At 32.8% G+C, this 26,873-nt stretch overlaps 1 protein-coding gene across 7 annotated transcripts in view; it reads right to left on the bottom strand.

The window, feature by feature from the left end:
- Positions 1-26,873, bottom strand: part of C2CD5 (C2 calcium dependent domain containing 5) — a 93,623-nt gene that overhangs the window by 42,652 nt on the left and 24,098 nt on the right. For 4 of the 7 annotated variants that reach the window (XM_055394155.2, XM_055394156.2, XM_055394157.2 and 1 more), the window contains exons 8-10: positions 21,778-21,929; positions 16,442-16,527; positions 10,223-10,331 (exon numbers count right to left, since the gene is read on the bottom strand). In XM_055394155.2, the coding sequence (XP_055250130.1) occupies positions 10,223-10,331; positions 16,442-16,527; positions 21,778-21,929 (347 nt within the window). Of the gene's footprint in view, positions 1-10,222; positions 10,332-16,441; positions 16,528-18,155; positions 18,348-21,777; positions 21,930-22,932; positions 26,865-26,873 lie in introns of those variants that run through there. The other 3 variants (XM_055394150.2, XM_088837278.1, XM_088837279.1) reach the window with 3 other exon arrangements.

The raw sequence follows: 26,873 nt of genomic DNA, 5'->3' as shown, positions 1-26,873 counted from the left end.
TCATATCCACTCTCTCTTTAGGACACACGTGTTTCCAGATCAATTTGGACATCTATTAACATCACCTTTTCCTAATAGGGAAATTTTATGTCATAAGACAAACCATTATTCAACTAGTTGCTCCATCTATCAAATTACTTATGATTTTCTAAAAAGATAGCAAAAATAAGAGAAATATATCTCAGTTTAGAAAAAAATTGTTCTCCTGAAAAACTATGTAAAATGAAAAGTTGACTTTCTAAAATATAATAGTAAAACCTGCAATTTACTTTTCAAATCATTCTGGAAGTTTACAATAATATTTACTAAATCAAATAATTATATACTACATTTTTATAAAAATAGATTTTCTCACATTAGGTTTGCCTACATCATGCTACATAGTAATATATGGTAGTTTTTCCTGCTTTAAAAATTCTACAGGTGTAATCAACAGTATTATTTTTTTTTAATTAATGAAAAATTTGGAAGAAGATACTTATTTTAAGATCGAGATCTATTTATTTAGAAAGGCCAGCATGCCTAAATGGAAAAGTATGTAATAATAATTACTATGAGATACAAGTAACCACATAGAATACAAAGTTTATCTACATCAAACTTACCTTGGTATAACACATAAAATAATCAGATAATTAAACCAAACACTATGAAAGAATAAGTGGCTGATTAAAGAAAAACAAACAAAAAACCAACAAAAAGCTGAATGCAGCACAAGTAGAGCATTCATACTCTTCTGACAAGTTCACAAGCAGCCTTTATTTTGACACATGAGCCACACAATTGCACATGGGGATGCCACTGCTGTAGTTAATAAAGTATTTACAAGCTAAAGAGTTACATAACAGGAGGGCTAAGGAAGCAAATGGTGTTATGTCCACACTCCAAAGAATTTCTTAAATTTGGTTTTTGGCTAAAGCAACAGCTCAAAGAACGAAGGGTTTTGCAAAGCAGATTCAGCAGACAGGAGCCAGAAACAGTGGAAACTTTGGCGCATGCTTGGATCAGGTGACAGTACAGACTGAAAACTATGGCAGCTCACTGAAATGGTTACAGAAAGTAATGGCCCTAGATTCTAGGTGAAAGCAAGGCAAGCATACAGTAGGGAGCACTTCATCACAAACTAGTAATTGGATTAAAATAATTACCTACAACTGTGAGCAAGAAGTCAAAAGATGAATTTTTTGGCTATTAAATTTAGGGGTTAATTAAGATAAAATTAAGAAAAATCAATTTACTTAATATTACAGAAAAATTAAACTTCTCTTCAAAGCCTATCTTATGCTTAATGCCATAAATGAGCCACAGAATATTCAAGTAGCAATCATGATTCAGTCTAACTTACTAGTACTGAAAATTCAGAAACAAAAATCACAGTATTTAATCCCTACTAACGGACATCTTAAAGCTTTAAGACTGCTAATTATACTTCTTATAGGAAATACATTAGTGAATCTGAACTGTTTTATTTACCCTACAAAAGTAAAAACTGAGGATTTACCATACTTATATAAAAGGCAAAACAAAGAACCTGGCTTAAAAATTTACTGGCAACTATATACGCCTTATACGAAACTGGATACAATTTGGACACTTGTAGGATATACAGCTGAGATGTGAGGGTTGCGAATTAATGTTTCAGAGATGTGAAGAAAAAATATCTTCACTTAAAATACCATGCTCCTCCCAAGAATCTATAGAATTATTGATAATCATAAAAAGATTATCATTTTAGGAGATATTAAAAGTTATTTATTATATAAATTGTATTTCATACCATTTTGTATTTTTCTTCTAAGGGTCAAAACTATACATAGATAATCATCACAAATCTTTTACTATATTCTTTTAATTGCAAGCATGAATTGAGTTCTAGATCAATGCCTCACTGATGCCTCTTACAAGGATAACGTCCTTACACTTAGGTTGACACACAGTTAATTCATTTTTCTATTACTTGTCTAGAGCATGGCCATAGCTTGATATCTTGCCATCTTTTTAGTATTTTATCTTGTTTCTAAAGTACGGGTGACACTGGTAAAGATTCCTAAAATAACAGTAATAGTTTATACCTAAAAAAGTAAAGTGAACTACTCAACATAATATGCCTTTATAAAAGTCAATTCCATCGAGATTTTAGGCAATTACACATTTGCAACTAAGAAATGCTGACTACCTGAAGAGTTAAATGTAGTTCTACTTTTATATATATCTAGAAGAGAATAATTATGTCCCTGGGAACCTTTTAATCAAGCTGAAAGAAAAAAAAAAAGGAAATGGGCAGTTATTCAATCTAATTTTTAAATAAACAAGAGAAGATAAAGTGTTAGATAGGATTTTCAGAAAAAGGACAATGTATCTTGTTAATGGACAACACAAAAAGCTACTTTCTCAAATATCTGAAAGTAATAGTCCAACCCAAAACAACCTTTTGAAGAAGATAAATTTCCACTAATAGAACAGAAATTAGAGAGGCCAGGTTCAAGGAAGTATAGAACCTCAAACTGGTTGGGGATTCAGTACAGACTAAAAAGAAGAATCTCATTATAGAAGAAGTAATGCACAAAGTGAGAATGAACTTCAAGATGTGGTAATTTGGAATACTAGGATGGTGGCTCAGATACAATCCATGTGGGACCAAACTCCAGTCGTTACTATTTGTTCAAAAAAAAAAAAAAGTCAAATATGTAATTTACTCCTTGACTGTGACATTTCATTCTTTATATATATAATGTAAGTGGTGACCAGTTACATTATTTTATACAGAGAATGATACATTACATTTACATGTTATATTATAATAATGTAATGGAATATCCAGTTACATTTTACATATTTCATATATATGAAGAGTGAAATTTCACACTTAAGGAGATTACCCATCTGACTTTTTTTTACAGATAGTAGAAAAGTAATGACTATCCAGTTACATTATATATAGAAAGAAAATTAAACGTTACATTTATGTCACATTATAAAGGAAAGCTCACAAGTCATGCATGCTATATTTATGCGTTCTTGAACTCTATGTATCTACTTTCTGAAAACCTTATTAAAATACTGAAAACCAAATGCTGCTTAACTACTTTAGGCTTACTTTGCACATCTGCTCATGAATGTCCCTCAGATGTAGAAAAATAATGACTGCTGAGATCATCAGTAGAATTCAGATTCCAAGAAAGTCTATCTCCATTTAACTCTCTCTCTCTCTCTCACACACACACACACACACACACACACAGCAAAGTAGTATAAGAAATAGACTAGACTAGTATGTAAACAGGAGGTTTGCCTGGGTGAACCCTGGTTATTTCCAATCCCCAGAATTGTGCTTAAGACATGGTAGGCACTTGACAAACATCTACTGAAGAAAAACTTGAATGATTAGAGTTATAAGTATATTCTATATAAATATTTCCTTATATTTCCTTATATAAATATTTCCTCAGCTGACTCATATTTTGTTAGATGTTAACTATTAATTTTGCCTCCAAAATAAAGTCAGATTTCTAACTATATTTCTGAAAACAAAAAAGAGAAAAAGAGTAACATTTTCTAAATTTAAACCACTAAATCTATCATTAGCTGAAGTTCATTCATTGTAAGACTGAGAAAATTTTCAGTCTAGTAAGTCTTAAAACCTACAATTTGTCTAAAACAGTAAAAAAAGAAAAAATATTTTTAGAATAGTCTCAAAAACAAAAGAAAGGCTATTCAAACATCTTGCTTTACTAACTCAGGGCTTAAAAACACTGTTAAAAATACTGTCTACGTTCATAAGCTACTTCAAACTAGTATTTTTCAAATGACATTATATAACTACTTTAAATTTCCTCTTGGCACTTCTAAAAAAGTTATCTAAATTGACATGCATCCTACACAGGAAAGAATAACAAATTTTCCTCAACTCACTGAGACTGTTTAAGAAACTATGTGTGACCTATTCAGAAATACTTCTAGTGGTAAACTCAGAAGAAAAAAAGATTACAGCCATTTGAGAAGCAATAAGCTAGGGCTATTAGAATTTACTCTTAAAATATTATTTACAACTGAACTTTCAAACAGACTTGAGTTTCTAAAAGACAGGAATCATTTGCCCCCTGGGATATTAAGACTTGCAGACATGTGGGACAATCATTACCCTTCTCTCTCTCTCTCAGTTGAAAGTTGCACAGAGCCTGTTTCACTCACCACGTTCTCCTATAATTATCAAGTCCTGCAGGCTTCACATTCTAAACAGTTTGTAAATTGTGGTTAAGAGTGTAAGCCCTGAAGCCAAAATTGTAAGGTTCAAACTGGGGCTCAGTCACTTCCTATTTGACCTCCGACAAATGACTGTTTCATACTTCTCATGTCCAAAATGAGAAGAACGCCTATGTGAGGGCTGTGCTTGAGGATTAAATGACCTACTACCATAAAATTTTAGAAGAGTACATAGTAAGTGCACCACAAAACTTTAGCTCTCCTGTCACCATCAGATCCCAGGTCACTATCTGGCTAGGACTCCTGCACTTGCACTAACTGGGCTCTCTCTAGTCTTGCTGCTTTTAAATTCATTCTGAACCAGTAGGCAGCGATTTAATGCAAATCTGACTACTCTGTCTTCCCATGAATCTCCTGTCCCTGGCATGTCACACACAAGATCTTCAAATGTTACATTCTCCTTTCTAGTAGCAAGGTTCATTTTGTCTTTCTCAAAGTCTGTTAACAGGCCAAAGAAATAAGAAACAAGGTAATAAAAAGGGAAGAGTTTTGAATAAATTTTCAAATATTGAGTTCCTTTCTTTCTGCTCTATAAAAATACCTTCTATCACTGTAGTTAACACTGTAGTTAACACAAACACGACAAAGCGGGAGAAAAGGGGGTGGGGAAAAAAGGTAAACTAAGACATTTTATATTAATAGCAAACAAAAAGTATGAATTAGCTATGCAATAAACTTGATCGAATGAGTAATGGCTAGGATACTGTTTTGCAAATGCTTGAAGTTTCACAACTACACTCAAAGAATGTATTAACACGGTTCCAAATACACTGTCTGAAATATAAATCTAAGTGAATCTTCATATACTATCCAAAACTGAGCTCAAGATTACTACCTCTATAAGGTACCCTGACACAGAGTTAATCCCAGCTTCCTCTTTAACTCTGAATCTTGTATCACACCATACTACACAGTATGCCGTATACATATTCTTCTATCCTCCCAGAATATAAAAATAGGGGGACAGGCACCTTTGCACATCTCTTATCTAGCAAATTGCATAGTACAAAATAAATTCTAATAACTGTCCACACGGTCTACTGTTTTGCATGAAACACAATTGTGTGATATAAAATGTTTTCCTATACCGTTCCACATTTTAATGTTTCTGAAATAAAAATGTCCAATAATTAGTATATTTGACTACCACGTGTTCCTTTTTTCTTAGAAGGCTTTTATTAAGTCAATGATATATCATATTATAGCTGGTATCAGAGAGACCAGGAAATATAGTATTAATAAATAATTTCTAGCATTAATAGAAACTGTATCAACAACTACTTTTCTACAATTTTTTATTTTCTGTGGTAATACAGGAGTAGCTAAGTATTCCCTAATTACAGAGAAAAATATATAAATGATTTGAATACATTTACCAAATATACAATTTTTTTTTCAGAATTATCAGGCTATTTTTCTGAAACTAGTATCAGAAAAACCCTGGTTTCTAAGTATGTACCAATTCTTACCAGAAAGACTCTAAATACACCTAATCAAAAGCATAAAACTATGAGCACATTACACTGAAAGCATTATTTTTTATGTTCTTTTAATATGCTGTAACATATCCATCTTTTCTTTCCTACACTTACTACTGGATTTTATTTTAAATGATGGCAAGATATACTGCTTCCTCAACCATGTTCCTCCTCACCAAATTCTATAATTCTCTTTACAGGGAACAAAGTCTTTACTGTGTCTTTAAGATTTAACTTTTGTCTTTTCCACTTTCCAAAACAGTTCTATCATCTATTACATCTCTCATCTTAAACATCATTGCTCTCACAAACTTTCAGCTCCTTAAATTATTAATGATGATGCCTCAATGTCCTGTTCTTATGTAACTAGCCTTTTCTCTGCCCACCAACATAATCTGCCCATGCTTTTCTTAAATGTATTCTTATTTTATTAAATAAATCCATCAGGATATTTTTAATTTCTCATTAAAAAAATATATAAAGCATGACATTATAAATGATTACTTTAACTCTAACCAATGTGATACATGGTGGCAAAAACTTGGATAGGAAATAGAGGTAATTTCCTCAAAGATTTACCAACTGATGTCGGTCCAAATCTGCAAAGATTGGACCAGATCAGATTGTTTACTAGACTGACTTTAGGTTAAATCCACATGATGAACATGAGTTATTTCATAGGCAAACATGCACTACTTACATCAGAACTTACTCTTGGACTCCTAAAAACAAAAAAAGTGTATAATACTGAAAAGATTATGGGATATTATCTCAAATGTTGAGCCTCTTAGTGCTTCTGCTTTTGTTTTTCTGTAAACAGATGTACTTTCTGACACAACTAAGTTCTTTAGGAAAATGCCAGTTTCTGATACTGAATCAAAATAACTCTATTATTTAATTCTAAAATAGAGATATCTACATTTTTATGTTGAGAACATGCTTTTAATCACAAAGAAAAATTAATTGGCTTTGACTATAAACCACATCATCAGCTGTAAAGCCATCTTAATTTCTTTAAAAGCTACAAACTATATTCATATGTAAAATTATTTAAAGAGAAAAAATATATTCTATTTGGAAAGGGAGGGAGGAAAGTTTATGAAAGCTGTTAATCCCCCCAAAATCTGCTCCTACTTACCAAATTTTGGAACACTTCTAGAATTATAAATAAAAATACAGCAAAATCCACCACAATATTGTAAAGTAATTAACCTCCAATTAAAATAAATTTTTAAAAATTAAAAAATAAAAATACAGTTATACTTTTATAATACTTATAGAACACAAAATATATTCAAATCTAAATTGAAGTTTAAATATACTTTAATATGATCAAACTAGCCATTTAATACTTATATATTTAACAATTACTATTCCCTTAATGATAAAGCTTAGTATCATTTACCTGATAGGAAAAATACTATAAAAAAATGTAATAAATATAATTTAAAATCATCATTCTGAAAGTTCATCACCTAACAGAAGTCATTCATAATTCATGGTATTTCTATGGTTTTGATTAATTCATTTTACTAAAAACATTTTTATGTTTGTATTTCCATGAAAATTACAAAAGTTATCATGTATGTATTCCAAAACGTATCTGTATTAACTGAATTGACATTAAGCCTATTTAATTGAGAACATTTCTAAAATCTTCACTGAGCTGCCATAATTTTTGTCAGCATATGTAGTACTGAATGACCATTAAAATACCTGAATTGAAACTATTCCAGTCTAGCAGTTTGTAAGATCTTGTGTTACCCATAATTCCGACAAAGGCTGAGTTCAAAACAGCAAATTAGTAGATCAGTTTTAGGTGCAGAATAGTAGGAAAAAAAACAAAAAATACTACAAATAAGAACACAATTGACACCACCACTTGACAGGAACTAGAAAGACACAGACAGCAGAGTTAATAAGAAGTAGAAATAGAGAAGAAGGAACATGCTATAGTAATCTAACATTAACTGAAGTCTAATTATTATTTCAAATAATTACCTTTTAAAACCATCCCATTCTCTCCCTTATTGTATGACCTGTTTATTTAATATTGAAGAAGAGGAAGTTCTAAAGAAGTAACCCCAAAATAATAATCAATAGTTAGCAGGTGGTAGTCGTTTTAAAATAAGGCTTTTCCATTTATACATAGTGTGAAATGAAAATTTCCCATATTCACTAGTCAAAAAATAGCTGCAAGATTCATCTGAGAGTGTAAATACAGGACTTTTAACATTAGCACGTGTATCTCATCTGTCATAATTTTCTTTCGGCAGAGTAACTCAGAATCATAAAAGTAATATATCTTTATTATGGTAGATGCTAACTGAGTTTTGTTCAGACATTTAGCTTCTGTAAACAAATTAAAATTTTTTCACACATAATTATTTAAGGGGCCTGAAGATTAACAAAATGTTAAACAAATGTTCCTTTTTCAGGCACAATACATACATAAAAAACAATCCAAATAATGTGATAATTATATCAAAATAATATAATATTGGGGCCATTAGAATATGATTTGTATTTAACTGAAAATAAGAAAAGTGAAATACAACATTTATAACGTTACAAGTATTTATATGTATTATACATGCCCATAATCTTCTGGAAAATAAACCATTAGTAACTTAGAATTTCTCTACATAAACTGAAAAAATATTCTGATAGGGAAGGAGAGAAAGTAAATGGATATGCTATGGTTACAATATACAAATCATATTTTATAAGAAGGAAGAACTTGTGTTTTCTCCCCTGGGCCTGGAATTTTATATTTCTTACACAACTAAAAATAAACTGGCAAGTATGGAAAACGCTCAAAAGCAGGTTTTGGGTTTTTTTTTTTTTTTGAAGTAATGCAATTTAAAATTTGGCTCGCTACTTAAACTTAGTTTAAATAACCTTCATTTCTTCTCCTAGACTCTACAGCTTACTCAGAGTACATGGAAGCAAAGAGGAAATCTAAATGTTTCCATCATGAAAAACTGAATATATTCCTAGAACCATTTTTGGAGCTATTATATCAATGCGTGAGTGCCAACTATCAAAATACTTGAGTCAAGGGTACATAGAAACACAGGTAACTGGCCTTGGGTCACCTAGTTAGTGTCAGGTATCTTAACTCAGTATTTCCCTGCACTTCTCAAATAATTCAAGTTCCTAAATGCACAGATATGAAACTTGGCATAGTCTTCAAGATCTCAATCCATTAAAACTGGCATCAGTCTAAATTTGCCTTTAATTACTACAGAATGCATAAAATGCTACACGAAGAAAAGATTTTAAATTGACCCCAAAAATAAGATATGGGGGAAAAAAATAATAAACCAGAGAAGAAAAAGAGAAGACTGGTACTTAAAATATGTATTTGCTCAACATTAGAGTTTAACTAATCCCAAATAGTATTGCTTTTCTGCAATTCCATTCAGGGTCTAGAAAAATTCCATTCTTCTGTAATTCAAATGATATCAAACTATCGGGCCCAGATTAAATTTTTAAAAAATCTAAAAGAATGGTAATGTTTTGTACCCTCAAAATCACTATTTGAGTTTTGCATACAACAATTTCAAAGCATTTTTCTTTTTTGATAGTTGTCAGTACAAGCCCTAGGAAGAAGTTACTGGAAGTGACCATTTCAATTTTCAAAAATACATTCGCATACATGCCAGGTAAGAATACTAAGATAACTTCAAGTTTAAGGTATGTCATCAAAATAATAAGTGACTTGAGCAAGTTACTGGGCATCTAGTCAATGAGAGAAACAAGAACAGGTTCCATAGGGAAAGTTCCTACTATACTTCTCATGCTTATTTTAGATTTAGAAAAATCAGCAAAGCATTTTTAATCAAAGGGTCTGAAATTACCGGGACTTGCATGCTTTTTTTTTTTCTCTCTTATAATCAAGGTTCATGTTTTAAAGAAGTGAGCTGCTATTTTCTCCTGTTTGCTTATATGGAATAAATAGCTACTGAAAGAAACCAAGGACCCAAAGACAATAATTACTTTTTTTAAACTTTTAGGTTCTCTACACAATGGATACATTTCAAGAGAAGACTTCTTTTATGAATAAGAAAATTACTCGAATAACCCATAAAGAATTATTCCAGTGAAAAGAATTAACCTAACCTCTTAAGCTAATGGCCACAATGATCAAATTGTAAATTTAGTTATCTGCCTGAGTCAAAGAAAACAGCTGACTCAAAAGTTACTTAAGGACTGCCTTAGAGTGATACAGCTTGGCCAAAAATGAATCAAGATTTGCTTTGTATTAAAAAAAAAAGTAACTAAAATATACACTTCTACTTAGTTTATTTTTAGTTAAGATTACTGCAAATATTTGAAAGCAACGTGTGCTAGTTTATACTTTCTTTGTCATTTTTCTTTTTGGATAAATTCAGCTTAAAAAATGATAAAAACCAGTGTTAATAATAATCACAGCATAAGTAAATGAAACACGGAAAACAAATGTTTAGAGAACATACCAGGATTGTGGATACGATCCAAAAGCTTCACAGAGCGTGCACTAACAACGCCCCCAACATGCAGGAGGAATCCAGGAGGAAATGCCGTCAGGGTGAAAAATGGAAATTCCTAGTAGAAAGAATGGGGGAAAAATATGCCTGACCATGTGTGAAGTACAAATACATGCCTGTTAAAAAGCTTGTCATAAAGAAATTAATTCTACCCCTGAACAAAAGGCTACCAATTATGCATTACAGATGCTTTGTAATAAAAAGCTTCCTTGGATGTTGAGTTCCCAATCCATTTTCCCACATGTATTACGTTATAGAGAATCCAAACACCTTTTTTTTACAACTTCTAAATGAGAAGAAAAACAACATTCTCAGAGTTTCAATTTGAGATATCTGAACACACTCTTCCTTCCTCTCAACTGTCTATTGTGATCCAACTTGGCAATGAGATGGGGAATCTGCCTGAACCACAATCCACGTCTACTTCTCAACGGGGCAGACTCTCCCACAGACACCCACCCTGTTCCAGGCTACTGGTAGACTCTGAAGTCCTGGGGCAGGAGGTCTAAAACAAGGTGGGGCTGAGGGAGAAGGAGGAGGGAGAGGATGAGCAGAGCAGGTTAACAGCTACACAGAAAGTTGAAGAGAATAGCCAATGTCAAGTTCAGGTAAACAGCTACATAGAAAGTTGAAGAGAATAGCCAATGTCAAGTTCAGGTAGGCAGAGAATTACTGTGTGGGCTTATTTCCTCAATCAACAAGGGGGCAGCAGGAAAAAAAAAATCTAAATATATAAATGCATATTAAGAAAGGGGAGAGGTATGTAGATGACAGCAAGCGAGGCAATCAAATTCTACAAGTTCTTCCAGGATTTATTCTCCTCTCTCTCTCACTTTCTCTCTCTCGAGGACATCAAATTTGTCAGCTTAGAAATGAAGAGATGCAGGCAACAGAGAAATGGTAAAGCAGAGAAAGAAAATTTATTGCAACAGCACCCAAAGGAAAGGAGAGTTCCTGAGGCCGCTCATATGATAAAAACTGGATGCAAGAAAGGAAAACAATATCCAACCTGTCTGGCTGCAAGATTAACACAGCTCACTTAACCACAAGTCACTTACCAGTAGCCTCAGTTATTCAGAACATAACTGAGAACTGGAAATTAAGCAAAACAGGGCTCTCAACAGTCAAAAGAACTGTTACAGTTGCAGGGACTAAACTTCATGTTTTCATTCCTAAGAGATCCCCACAGACTATATTCATATAATGATATATGGTAATTACAAGTGTATAACATTACAAATATATTCTAAAATCTATTGGTATCTTTTTTTCTGGACCATAGCAGATTAAATGCTCCCAAATAAAAGTTGGGAGATAAAGAGATACAGAATACTACAGAATACTACGAGAAGCAGGCACATTAACCACACCAAGATTACTGACTGGCTGCTTAAAGCATGGAGATATGAACTGACCAAAGCATAATTCACACAGCAAAGCAACTTGGAGTCATTTAGCATAGAGGCAAACAGTCCTGCACACCCCAATAACCCATGAGGTATAGTATTAAAATATATATACATGTGTGGGTGTATGCACACACACAGTCATATTCAGAAATAAATTTAAAAGTAATCTTTAACAAGGGCAAGAAAAACCTATGCTATGAAAAAAGGGAGTAAAGAAAAACAGTGGAAGTGGACAGGTTTGACCCAGTTGATAGGTAAAGGAAAAGGAAGAAAATGCAGACGAAGGGAGGGGAATTTTACTTAAAAGTATTATAAAGTGGTGAGTCAAAACAGCCCCTTATTTCCACCTAAATTTTTTACATATAAATTTTAAATGAGAAATGTACAGATAAGCTCACACTATTGGAAAGATTCATGAGTCTTTTGTTCAGTCTCTAAGTTGTGTCCTTAAGATCCTTAAGATTTGTTTTCAATTTTAAGAATACAGAAGTTTCAAAATTTCCTCAAACTACTGTGGTAAAGTCCAAAAACCATGTTACACTTTATCTTTATACTTAACATTTTAAATATTTTGGATAACAGACAATGAAAATACAAACTTTGGAAGCTAAATGGAATGGAGTACTTCCACCTAAACTTGAGAAATAAGTAAATTCCATGCTGGAAATCTGCATATAAGATTTTAGATAAGATAGAAAAAGAAAATGAACCTAAATGATTTCTCTATTTGGGAGTCTCTGACTCTTCTCCCCAAAGTTCAGAAAATGGGAGAACAGGATGGGGGGAAGCATCACTCCAGAGCTGGTCAGGGCAGAAGCAGTAAGGGACCAGCTGACCTAAGAGGTGGAGGATGCCCTGCTAACTTAGACTCTGTCCTAACTGTCCCCAGTTCATCTAGGCAGCACACTCCCCCAGTTTAACACAAAACTTAACCTAGAGGGACTTCCCTGGAAGTTCAGTGCTTAGGACTCGCATTTTCACTGCAGGGGGCATGAGTTCCACCCAAGGTTAGGGCTAGGATCCCGCATACCACAGGGCATATCCAAAAACAAACCAACAAACTTAACCTAGAATTAAAATGGCATTGTTATTCAACCCAAACTATGATTGGCAAACCACACTTTCAGAAGAGCTACCGCCAGTATCTCAACTGAGGGTTCAATAGCTGTCCTCCCACCAGCATCGCCAGTAACTACTATGGAGCACTTCCAATGTGCCAGTCCTGTGCACAGGACCACAAAACTAGGCTTCACAGACGTTACCACACCCTGAGATGGATGTCCCTGGATGTCCCACCCAATCCACGGTTCAGGTGAAACACTGAAATGAAGAGGGCCTACGCTCTCTGAGCCACACACTTTGCCACCTGGCTTCTTACCATTTCTGCTTAAAACACTGAGTAAAAGAATTTATTTTAATCTCTAGTCTATTACTATACCTGATAATAGACTTCTCCTAATCTATAGCTTCTCCTCCACTGAAAAGGACAGCTTTGTTAAGATCCGCCCAAGCACACCCTGCCTTCAGTGTCCAGATGGGAATGCCAGGGACCACAGTTTCTCTGGAAAGCCCTTATTTTGCCCTGTGGAGCCTAGATAAGACTTCATACATTGATGCTTTGACATAAGCCAAGTGCATGCAGCATAAATCATTTAATAGCATGTGCTCAGAGGCAGGCTAGTTGAAAATTCTGAGAACAAATGGAATTTTTTTAAAGGATTTAAATAGGATTTTTCTCAGAAGATATTTAATCAATTTCATTTTTTGAAATCGGAGATTTTTTTTATTATCCCAAGACACCATAGTAAACTTTCTAACAAAACTCCCCGCCAGTTTCCTACAATGATTTATCACATAATTTTGTCCCTAGTTCAAAAAAGATCGTAATTTATCAAAAGAATCTGTTTTAAATCTAAGTTTCCCAAAGTGGGTTCCTAACAGGCATTTTAAATGGAAGTACTTCATGGTAAAATACATTTGGGAAATACTAAGCTCTTGAGAGTCCCTTGGACTGCAAGGAGATCCAACCAGTCCATCCTAAAGGAGATCAATCCTGGGTGTTCATTGGAAGGACTGATGCTAAAGCTGAAACTCCCAATACTTTGGCCACCTCATGCGACGAGTTGACTCACTGGAAAAGATTCTGATGCTGGGAGAGATTGGGGGTGGGAGGAGACGGGGACGACAGAGAATGAGATGGCTGGATGGCATCACCGACTCGATGGACATGGGTTTGAGTGAGCTCTGGGAGTTGGTGATGGACAGGAAGGCCTGGCGTGCTGTGATTCATGGGGTCACAAAGAGTCGGACACGACTGAGTGACTGAACTGAAGCTAAACTAAGTCAATTAGGATTCTCTGTTGAAGAAAAATATACATTCCAGTATCTAAAAAGTAACTTCATTTTTCTGGCAAGTTAAAAAAGAATCATATTGGAAAAATAAATCTATTTGCTTCACAGCAAATACTTCACAGGCAGAACCTTAATTTAAACTTTTACCTCCCAATAATCTGATACCAATTAACAAGATCTTGTCAACTTATTTTTTAATGCTTTTGTGAAAGCACTTTTATTTTTTGATAACTGCTACCTGAGTAACTCAAAATAAAAGATGATGGACAAATAAAGTTCCTCTTTTCCACATGAAAAAGCCATATAATTTAGTTAAGGGTAGCAAGGGGCAGAAGTGAATATTTTAAAAATGAATATATAAAATGATAAATTGATCATATGTTCAACTTGATCCAGTGTTCAACTTGGCAGAGTTAAAGCATAAGTGACCACATACAGGGAGAATTCTTCATTACTTCTGTACAAATTTTTCCCATACTGATGGCAGCCACAGGTAAATGGGAAAGCCAAGCATGGCAATGCTTTTTCTACCTATTATGTACACAGGGTAGAGAGGCAGGCTCACAAATACAACTCACTGCCATTGCAAGGTTTGATAATGTAATATACTGTCAACTGAGGTTTACAGAGTGGTAAATGTAAACTACAGACATCCACATTTCTGCTGTCAATGCCTCGGGGATTACCTAGTAATGTATGTCCAATGTGTTAATGTGTCCAAAAGTTTAAGAATGTTTGAAAGCATATTTGAAAACATAAATTTTATCCAAACTAAACCCAAAACATCTTCAATGATTAGTATTTCTTTTGTCTTTTAAAACTAGGTGCTTTTTAAAGCTCTTAGTACAGACAGAAGTGTCATGGACTCAACACGCAGGCAAAGACTCATTATATCAAATGTCAAAGCAAGTCAAGTTTTTCTGTTCATGTGAATTCTAGAATGGTAATTAGATTACAGAAAATATTCCTAGCGTAAGGGACTCCAGAAAATGTAAAACTGGGAGGGGGAAGCGATAAGAGTTCTCTGGCCTAAAAACTGTAAGTGACACACACACTTTAACTCTGATCTTCTTCCCCATGTTGTTAGTCTTTCTTTATATTTGGTTTCAATGTATAGTTTGAATGTTTAGGTGAGCTACTTGATGGCAGTCGTTGGCACGATATGCCTGCCGATGTGAGAGTAGTAGCTGATAGGCAAAGAACTAGGTACCACCCAAGTCCTACCAAAGTCCCAAGTTTAGTTCAGCTCTGTTCTCTCCAGACTTTTATAACAGGCAAACTGCACATACAGATACTTTCAGTACAAGGAAAGAAAGTCTAAAAAAATTACTTGTTGTATTGTTTATAATAATAGTATCTGAAAAACACTCTTGTCGAAAGCCAACTTCCAGCAAATAAATACCTTTGTTTTATAAAATGCATCCTTTTACAGGCATTTGCTATGTTTCATCTTTTTTTTTTTTTACTAATAGTATAAAATGGAACATGTAAAAGAAAATTCTATAAATGCTTGTAACTTCCAAATCAGACATAATGAAAGCTATGGAACTGTGCCTTAAAATAATTGACATGACATATAAAACCATGCACTGTATTAGTTAGGAGGAAAAAAAAACACAAAAACATGAGCCTCATAGTGCCATTAAATTAAAACAAAAAACAAACAACTTTGCATTATAAAAAGAAAAAAAGCTGGCAACATTTGTTAAATGCTTAAATAAAACTTAAATGACCAAGATTAAAACTAGAAAAGCTACCAATACATGAAATAGGCTCTCACACATGTTCAGAAACATACCCGCCTTCTACAGAACCTATGAGGCGATCCTCCCTTAGCAATGAAGTTTATACAAAAAAATAAAGAGAGAAAATCATCCAAACACTTTAGCTCTTCATACAACATATTTAATTAAGTAAATATACAATACTTAAAAGAGATGTATTCACATACTGAACAATCATATTATCTATGTTAATCTGTAAAAATATGGAATCCGCATTTCTTAATCCCAAAGAGACTGGCCACTGATAAAATTCATCTCAGCAAATATGTTAATATACTAAAGAATTATTTTTAATACAATACCAATAAACTTTTTTCTAGAAAATTATCCACTATTTCATTTTATATATTAAACTCTAATGTAAAATTAGAAATGATTTCATTATTCAATGAATATTTCCAAACAGACTATTTCTAATATAACTTTGGAAGATAAGACAAAAATAGTTATAGAATTTATTCCAAATTAAAAGTAATCATTTATAAGCAAATTACTATGATACTTTTTGGACTGAAATTATAAAATTAATCAAAACTAGTATATGGAAACAAGTAAGTACATAGAAGCATGAGAATAAAATCATATTAACAGTGTAAGAAGAAAGAATCTTGAATGAACCTTACCCTCTGTTCCAATGCTGATTGAGTCTGTTGTCTTAAAAGAGCTTTAAAGGGCCCCCCTTCTTTTCCAGCACTACCACTTCCCATTCCTACAGAACATCAGTATGTAAATAATGACCAAAAACAACTAGAGACATAGAAAGTTTAATTGCATTTATCTTCATAAATATCATGAACAAAATCTGTTAGAAACAAAAATCTAAACATTTGAAGTATTTGTGATGGCAACTAAGCACATACTCTTTTTTTATTCACAAGGTTTTCTTTAGAAGTAAGATGTCAAAATTCTGATCACAGTGAGTATGGACTTAATTTATCCTAAAAATCATTTTTAAAATTACATTAAGGTGATAAACTTTTTTATGTAATATTCAATTTTAAAAGTTGAATCTTCTAATAAAAAAATCAATGTAGTATCAATTATTTATACCCTGCTAACAAGTGAAGAGTACTAAAAGAAATAAGAGAAACATTAAATGTTTGTTTCAAAGTAAATATATATATAAAGTAAGCACTAATTGAGCTTAAAATATTCCAAGATTCTCTAAAGAGTATGAATTTTAGGCAATTTTGAAATATAGTCACATCTATTTTCTGATAATTTTGCATTCATAAACATAATATTCATTACAAATAGCACTAATATTCATAACATACAACTCATTTGCAAAAACTGACATAAAGTTTTTAAAAACTAAAAATTGCAGACATATAATAGACACATCACAAATGTACATGGTTATGGATGAAAGAATTACATTTCCCAAGCTCTTAGATGTATTTATTTTTAAGGCATAAGTTTAAATGTCTTTCCTTATTTTGTTCTTTTGATAATACTAATAGACCAACTATGGTCAAAGAATTACAGAAAGCAGGGGGCAGGTGAGAAGCCAATGCTCTACAAACTAAAATTAATAATTTAGCCCCACCTTTTAAACCTGAAGATACATGCAAGCATATTTACTATAATGACTTAAGAAAGGAACTAATTTACTTTTATATTTTTAGCTGTTCTTGGATAAGGAAACAAAGTTAGCATGTGTATAGTCCCATTTTGTTCTTTAAAAATTAAAAAGAAATGTATTTTTCTTGTAGTAACCTAAACATAATTTTTAGAGACTATACAATACTAAACACAGAAACAAAACTAAGATCTTCATATGAAGCATATTGAAAGCCATAAAATAAAATGTAATTTGGTAGAGATAAATGAAATATCAGAAAATAGCGCAGAATAACTTGAAAATTAATGCAATGGACAGGAAAAAAAATGGATAATGAAAGAATATCACTAAAATGAGACTTAAACTGATTCAAACAGAATAATTTACTAATGTAACCATATGGTTTAGCAACATGATGGCATAGGTCCAACGTGAATGGAGTTGGTGTGAAGGGAAAGAAAGTAAAAGCATCTAAAACAGAAATTCTAGTAATGAGAACCTAATAATTATTGGAAATATGCAGCTCTAAGCACTTAGACATACAATTTTTAATAGATAAGATTATTTAGCAGAATATTCATAATTATCCATCAAGAAATCCTCAATCATGTTCTCATGGTAATTTTAACCATTTAACTCTGTCTGCTAATAAGAAAAATAAGAAATACATCCTGTGTCAAATACTCAATACTTCTGTATAGTATGAAATAATTAATTTTTTTCAAAGATGATTTCGAATAAAGGGATTAAAAGCTGACATAATATGATCCTACCAGAAGCAGCCAGGAACAGCTCTTCACTGAAAGAAACACTTTTCCTCAGAACTGGGCTGACAAGGCTAGAAGGATGAGGGGGAAGGCTAGATTCCGAGAGGAGGAGACAGGACTTTTTAAGATGAAGGGACCCACAAGGGAGAGAGGGGGAGCTGGGACACAGGTAAATCCTAGGCCCCTGTGGGTAAGGTGCTGTGGAGGAAAGTAGCAGAGAAAAGATGCAGATTCAGAAGATGACCAGAAAATGCAGGATAAGGAAAGCAATGGTGAAGCAAAACGTAACAGTAAAATGAACTGTAAAATGCATACACAAATTACAGTAAGCATATGAAGTCATTAGCAAGATCATCTGTTCAACATAATATAAATAAAAGGCATAGTCTAAAACTTAACAAAACCTTTACAAACTCTATACTCATTAAACATTTTTAAATCGATTAACAGGATGTTATGCCATTCTGATTACTTTTAGCTGACTCCTTAAAAACATTTATATTACTTCCCATTTTCTTGCTTAACACTGTGTAAGGTTAAAATATATCACATTTTTTAAAGCCAAAAATTTGTTGTCTCAAATACAAAAACTTTTTAAAAGAGGTAAGAGTATAGTTCTTCCAATGTACTAACTAAAACACATGACTTATGAGTATTTTAACTGAATTTAAAAAAATCAAACACCTGCTACCACATTAAGCAGACAGCGATCATTAAGTTTAAATAAAAAAAATATTAATTTCCTTCTGTCATGCTTCAGGATGTATGTTAATGCTTTTCTTTTTCCTCTAAAATTTTAAATACTCAAATCTGATCATAGCATTGTTTTGCATTTACAAAGATTTGAGCACCTGAGAATCAAAGGAATATGATCTGAACCACAAAAAACATACATGGCAAAAAGCCTGATCAATAAAAAGTAAAAATTAGCTTGAATCAGATGTCACTTCAGTATCTTAACATTAGTATTCTAAAATTCCACTTCTCCTAGTTGAATACTTGAAAAAAAATGAAAATAAAATCTGGTAAAATGTCAAAAAATAAAAATCTACAGAAATAAACGTGAAATTTTTTTAAAACAAGACTCATCTGAAAGTGGATGACAGCTTTAACTACAAACAGAAAAACAACTTTCTCACTTTATTCTATTCTGTTTTTGTTTCTCAATGTATATACAATCAATCAATCATGAGCAACCAATCTATCATGAAATACATGCTGACCTACAGTTCTAGAAATTTTAGAACATTCATAATTTTGGCACTTTCAATCTCCATGAAAAATAGGAATACTTCCTAGTGGCTCAGACGATAAGGAATCTGCCTGCAATGCAGGAGACCCGGTTCAATCCCTGGGTCAGGAAGACCTCCTGGAGAAGGGAATGGCAACCCACTCCAGTATTCTTGCCTGGAGAATCCCATGGATGGGGAAGCCTGGCAGGCTATATAGCCCATGTAGTTGCAAAGAGGCAGACAGGACTGAGCAACTAACACTTTCACTTTTTCAGAAGTATTAAGGACCCATGATGAGGACAAGCACATGAAACCTGTTAATATCCTATAAAAATGCAACTGATGTAGTGAATAATTACAGGCAAAACAAAATAATTTACTTAGAGGCAGCTTACATAGAAATATATGAGAACAATACTTTTTTTGTAAATGAATTTTTAAAAAGGAAAAATTTGGAGCTAGAAAATACAAAATAGTTTTCAATGATAATACAATTGATTGCCTACTAGAAAGCTAAAGGAACAGAAGTCTGGTTTGGTTAATTTATTACCTGACAATCTTCATTAGATTTGGTTTTTAAAGGAAAATACTTTAAAAAATGCGTCTGTAGCATGGCAAAAAAAAAAAAGATAAGGAATACTGAAAAGTGGCCTGAAATACAAAAATGAACAAGCAGTGGACAAAGTCAAAAAATTAAGAAAACTTACTCATCAAATGTTATGCTACATCCTTATTTTTTTTTAATTTTTATTTAATAAATGGTACAAAGCACAATGCCATAAACATTAACAGTTAAAATTTCACCAAATGAAAAAAATACTATAGAATACACAGTTGCAAAAAGCTACATTAAGTTATTTTACAACTGCCTCAAGCTGCAAAAAGAAAAAAAACCCAATGCCATACCTAAGTTATCCCTCTCTCAAAATAATGCCATTTATATTATAAACCACGAGCTCCCCATCAAAAGACGGGAACTGCTTATTGTTTTGATATTATGAATTTCAAAGCCAGAATCTTATTCTTTACTTAAAAACAAAATTTAAAAAAAACAAAAAACAAAACACCCCCACTTCCCTACAATTTCAATGATTCTGTTTATGGTTAAGATGCCACACTCCACAGCATCCATTACTGTCAAATATCACATTTTGTTGTTGTTCATAGTTATACATGTAAAAATAAAGTAATGCTTTTCAAAGAATTAAGTATTAATAATTATCTTCTTTACATTTTGTGACTACATTTATAAAAAATAATATTGTGTCTGGTGGTGGTGGTTTAGTCACTAAACTGTGTCCAACTCTTGTGACCCTATGGACCCTAGTCTGCCAGGTGCCTCCACCCATGGAATTTCCCAGGCAAGAATACTAGAGTCTGCTGTTATTTCCTTCTCCAGGTATTATGACTACAGGCTTTTTAAAAACACCCTATCTTTACTTTGAAAGTAGCACTGGTTCTAGAATTAATTTCTTCTCACTATTTTCATAAAATCTAGGGTCATGTTCTAAATTTCTTGTCTAACATAAAAATAAAGCTATTAAAGATCATAAATTAAAAATAACACATGAACTAGGCTAAATGTTTTCCTCAATCGGTCAAGGAAACTCCCAAACATGTTATTTGCAAAAACTGCAAACTATTAACTTTTAAATGTTTCATTTATCTTTTATTTTTCTTAAGAATATTAATTTGATGATTTAAATAAGGTAATTTTATTTTAAGGCATAAGAAACTAATTTGATTCATTAATCAATTTTTATCATAAAACATATTCACAACTGAGAGATCAGCAACATACAAATAGGAGAGGGAAAAATTATAAATTTCATACATAGAGAAATATGCAAGAATAAGTAAAGTATAAATGCTATTTTCTAACCAAGAGAATATGGCTAGCAAAATCAAACATTTTAAATAAAAGCTAATAAATATATATACTCCAGTATAACAATATCAGCTGTTCTCAAGAATTTTTTCGTAATAAAATTTTAGAATTAAATTTCAAAATAGAAACAATGAATTCAAAAATGTTTATACTGCATGAAGAACTGGATTGCAAGCTACTAGTGTTACTTTCTGTTCAAATGCCTTGAGATGTTATTCCTCTTAGTTTGAGCATGAAATGAAAAATGTCTACATGCAAAAATAAATCCTGAACTTCATATCTAAACTATAATTAAATCAACAAAATGTCATGCTTTGAACAAAATAACTTTTGAACTATACAAAGTTTTCACATTTTAATTGTAATCACTGAAAATGATCAGTATTTCCATTATCTTTAACTTAAATGCCAAAAACAGGAAGAAAGGCTTGGATGGAAAGCTAATAAGGAACAAAAAACAAATCTGGAAAATAAAAGAAAAAAGAAAAGGTGAGTGGAAGTGCCTTACCAGTTTTGGGTGTCAAACTCAAATCTGTGTCAGAAGAAGAGGACTGTCGACTGTAGGACTTGGAAGGTGAAAAGGAATAAGTTTGGTTTTTCAGAGGGGTTGAGGGTCCTGATGAATGAGTATTGGGATTGGGATCTTCATTGAAGGGAATCCTGCCAGAAGAAGGTGGAGAAATATTAAGCAATCATGTGCCAAAGGACCTGACAGAGGCAGCATGATCCAAACATCAGGGAAGGATTGGGGCAGGGCCAGTAGTCATTTCTTAAGTGTGGAGCTGGGTCTGAGGCCAAAGGCATCCAACTGTTGTTTAATCATTCACCATTCTCCAGATAAGTAATTATCTGCATTGAAACAGTTAATAAGCCAAGGGAAAAAGCAAAAAAGCATGAAATGGCAGACTCAAGGGGTAAAAAAATATTAAAAGAAGAAATAAACAAAAAGGATCAATACATGATCAAAAATATTTTCAAACAATGCTTTTTTAAGTTACAAAATAAAAAATGGTGACTGCAAATGGTGTGTGTAAATATTCACAATAGTTTTTATATTTGCACACACGGATATCTTGGAAAAAAAAACATGTTTCCTTATCCTATAGCATCAAGAGTGCCACAGCTAAAAACACAGCAGAGTGGAAAATGAACATAGCTACACAGATACATCGCATTTTATGCACAAGAGTCACTTACCTGTTTTCCAAGAGCTCTCTTCCACAGAATGAAACAGACCCTACTGTAACAAGCTTTGTACATAAAGAAAATATGCAAATTGGAAGCTTTGGCAGCTATTTCATTTAGATTCCAATTATCTATTTCATTTCTAATGCAGAAATAATGGCAAAAAATACATCTAGAAGATTCTCCCAAAACTCATAGTATCTATATGTATGTGTGTATATATATATACACACACACACACACGCACACACACAAGGTAAGGTTCTTAGAGGATCTATGGAAGAGACTTTGGAAGCTGGAAGTAGTTAGTGCCTCTGTGGCGGCTAAATACAGGATTCTTCACTGCCGCTGGACTAGGAGTGAGAAAAGGAGGAAGCAAGACTAGTGGGGCCTGCCTACGCTACCTGCCTGCCTGCCCTCTGCAGCCACTCTGCCCGTGGCCTGCTTCCCCAGCTCTGGAGTCTGAGCAGTCTCGTACCAGTATAGATGAGAGTGGGAACAGACACAGAGAAGTTCTGAGTAAGTCGTGAGCCAGTAGCAGTGTGAATTGGGCTGTTGTGAGTCGAGCGGCATCCATGGCTTGGAGGATGAACCAGCGGAGACCTGAGGGAGTTTGTGGTCAAAGTGGAAGAAAAGAAAACAATACATACAACAGATAGCAAAGTTATATTAAAACAGTTTCAAACGAGCTTTAGTTAGGGGAGAGGAATTATTTTTTTAATCCCTAGCATGCACAAAACAAGTTGATATAAAAAAGAGTTAGATATTAATTTGTTAGGAGTCACATTAATAAATTATGACTGTGAATAAGAAAAACCAAGCAGAACTGTCAGTGGAATTAAATAAGAAAAAGACTACGATTTGGATTTTCAGTTACTTTAAAATGTCTGTTATTATTTTGATCACCACTGAGCTTACTGAACAGTATTTCAGGAAGAAAATACCCATAAAAATGATAAGTCAAATATGAAGTTCTCACATGGCCTTTGAAACTGAGATATGAATAATTGCTAATATAATTAATTACATTTTTCTATAAAGGAAGTTTATAAACAGAACTGTTTCTGTCTAGAATATCAAGACTGGGGTACACAAGAATATGAAAAATGACAGCATAAAGATAAATGAGTGAATTGAATGTATATATAGGTATATCCAATCATCCATATTTCTGCACACCAAATATCTACCTTAAAACCAGGTTACAATGGGAACAAAACAAAGCAAAGGAACACTGCTTTTAAAAAAATAAAAACATTAATTAAACAATATAAATGACCCTTTTGTAACTTTCAAACAGAAAATATTATTTAAACTTAAACAGAATTTATTTCAACTACATTCTGAATTGAAACTTTGTAGGATATCAACTAATATCTTGCAATAGATCACATCTATGTTTATGTAAAGATACATATTGAGACCAGATACACAGACATACATTCATCTATGACATTTAAACTTTTCACAAAGAAATTTAGCTGAAAGAGCACAGTTTCAATGGATGGCCAAAAAGAAAAAAAAAATGCATATTATATAATTAAGAATTCTGGACTTCATAATTATTTCGCTGTGCAATTCCTTTCCTTATGTATGAAGGGGAGAAAAAAATAAGTGACTATACTCTGAAAAGCTCTCATGCTCCCATTTTTTAAAATTCAAATTAAAAGTAGTTTAAAAGCCCAACTTTTCCTGGCCTTTCTTCCTTTTCCATTGCCCAGTGAACATTCCCAACAGTCACAATTTGTCAAGATTCAAACATGAGTTCTCATTAATTGGCAACAGTGGTCCTTTACAGACCATCTACTTTCTGAAAATATCACTGCTTTTACTATAGAACAAATGTTTCTGCTTTTGTTGCTAACTTAAAATTTTAAGTGTTTAAAATCAAATATCTCATGGGTGACCGATTTCTATACAAACAACTGAGTGAGGTTTTTTTTCTTTCTCTGTTCAACAGACTAATGGAGTTAAAAAGTCTAAGAATCAGTGCCATACAGAGGAGAAACTATAACTAAAAACTCCTAAAAAGTACTTTTTTTTAAAAAGTAGGGAATTGATAAATCATATTTAAATGCACTTTCTACCACTAAGATAGTTCAACTAGGAAACACTAAAGAGATTTATACTCTGTAATACACTAAACATCTAAAATGAAAACAAACTGATGGAGTAGAACACATGGTTAATAAAAGCAAAATAAAATGAACACTGTTAAATGTTCAAATTATGACATCAAATTAAAATCCAAGCACAGTTGAGGGAGCATCACCATAATGTATTCTTGGAGCCCGACTTCTTATTGGTCTTATATGAAAAGTTGCCTGACAAGAATACGTTAGTGGTATTTCTTAACATTAAATCCATTCAGACAAGACCATAATCCAAACTACATCAAATTCCTGTCTAGAATCAACAAAGTTAAAATTAAATAGCAAAGCAATACAATCAGATGACTCATAAAACAATTTTAAACTAGCACCCAAACTAATTCTTTATCAAAAAGACAAAGAAGCTGGTTGAAAGTGTTTTTTTTTTTAAATAACATGAGTTAAGTAATAAGATACCATCAGAAAATCTTAATGAAGCCACTTAAATTCTTCATGGTGTGAATATATGAAAATTTAAGGCAAATGGCTGCAACAAAATTAGAAAAAGAGAAAACTTAGACAAGCTCAGGTTTACTATTAATGGAACTCTCCCTAAATGCAGGCAAAATGTTATTTCCCTACTACCCATATATCATTTTAAGACAACAACAGGTACTGCAGCTTTCTTTTCACTAAGTAATTTAGTGAAAAGAGGAAAACTTCAGACATCACAGTTGCAAAGGCCAGGCCCCTTCAGGCAGTACAGATAAAGCAGGAGGGTGGCAGAAGGAGGAGGGACCCAGGTCTTCAAGTAAATTTGCTATGGAAAGAAAAAAATCTCAATCCCCCAAAAGGTTATACCTGCCATCTGACTTTATCTATAGCATAAAGTAGTTCACACCTTTTTTAAGACATATTTTAAATGGAATATAAAGCAAATTCACTCCATTTATTTAAAACAATTATACTTATCAATACTTCTAAATAAAATTAGGTAGCATATGTAACACTGTGCTCCCTCGTTTGTGACTAAAGTATAATTTTGTGACTAAAATTTAATTCAAAGAACTAAAGGTCAGCAGAAAGAAATAATTAAAAAGAGTAAATTGAGACAACGAGAAAATTTTCACCTTTATAAAGACTGTTTGAAAAAACATTGTGATTGCTTTCTAGGCAACCTCTCTACTGCTGAACTAGGAAACATTTGGGGATGAAAGAGGTCAGCACACTACACAGTACAGACCAAATCCATCTTGCCATCCGTTTTTCAAACATAAGTAAGTTTATTGGAACAAAAGACACACCCATTCATTTGCAAACAATTGCTGGCTGCTTTCATGCAACAACAGCAAAGTTGAGTCCTTGCTATTTCCATTCTGGTCATTCACCAAAAAAAGTTTTTTGACCTCTGATCTACAAGAATCTCTAGAGCAATGGTTCTCAGTGGAAATAGTATCAGCACTTTTAGTATAGAACAAGTCTTTGTTGTTGTACAGAGTTGTCCCTTGCTCTGCAGAACAGGCAGCATTTCTGGTCTCCAATAGAATCATCTACCTTACCCCAAACATTACAACAGAAAATTTTCATTTCAAGTATTCCTTCTTGATAGCACCACCACCATGTTGGGAATCTCTGCCTTAAGCACAAATGATGACACATAAGCCAAATCAAGCCAACAGAAATGTTTTGTTGGATCAGATGGAGTTTTTTTTTTTAAATGTGAGACTCTAACTTCCTTTACGTCAAAATCGGCAAATTCCTTTAATTTTTTTTTGGGTAAACAAGGATAAAAACTATATGTCCAGTACATGAAATATTTACTATCTATTTACTATCTGGTCTTTTACAGAAAAAGTTTGCCAACATCTGCTCTATGCAGTCCCAGTATTCACCATTTAATTATACTCAATAATTTTATTTATATAAATTGCTTGACCTCTGTAGACACTGAAGTTTGAGATCCCTGAACAGGTCAGTCTTTCCTGCTTTCTATACTATGTTGCTAATAATATGCATAATTGGATTATGAGGTATGGGGTATTAAGCGTTTAACATACAACAAGTAAAATTCCCCATAATGCATAAACGTTCATTTTATGCTTTAGGTACACAGTGCTAAAGATGTAGAACAAGTTTAATTATACATTATTTAATATGAATTTCACAAGATAGTATAAAAAATACTAGGAAGATCTAAGTTTCAAATTTTGATAGTCAACTCTGATAAGTAAGATTGCCACAGGAAAAAATGTTATTTTGAACAACTCTACTAAAATGTTTCAAATCAAATGAAAATATGTAAGCAAAAGATAAAAAGCTTCATAAGAAC

This window comes from Moschus berezovskii, chromosome 6, assembly GCF_049115385.1.
Source record: "Moschus berezovskii isolate FMDL1 chromosome 6, NW_MosBer_1.0, whole genome shotgun sequence".
NCBI lineage: Eukaryota > Metazoa > Chordata > Mammalia > Artiodactyla > Moschidae > Moschus > Moschus berezovskii.
Note: the sequence above shows the minus strand (reverse complement) of the source record. Positions and strands in the feature narration are given on the sequence as shown.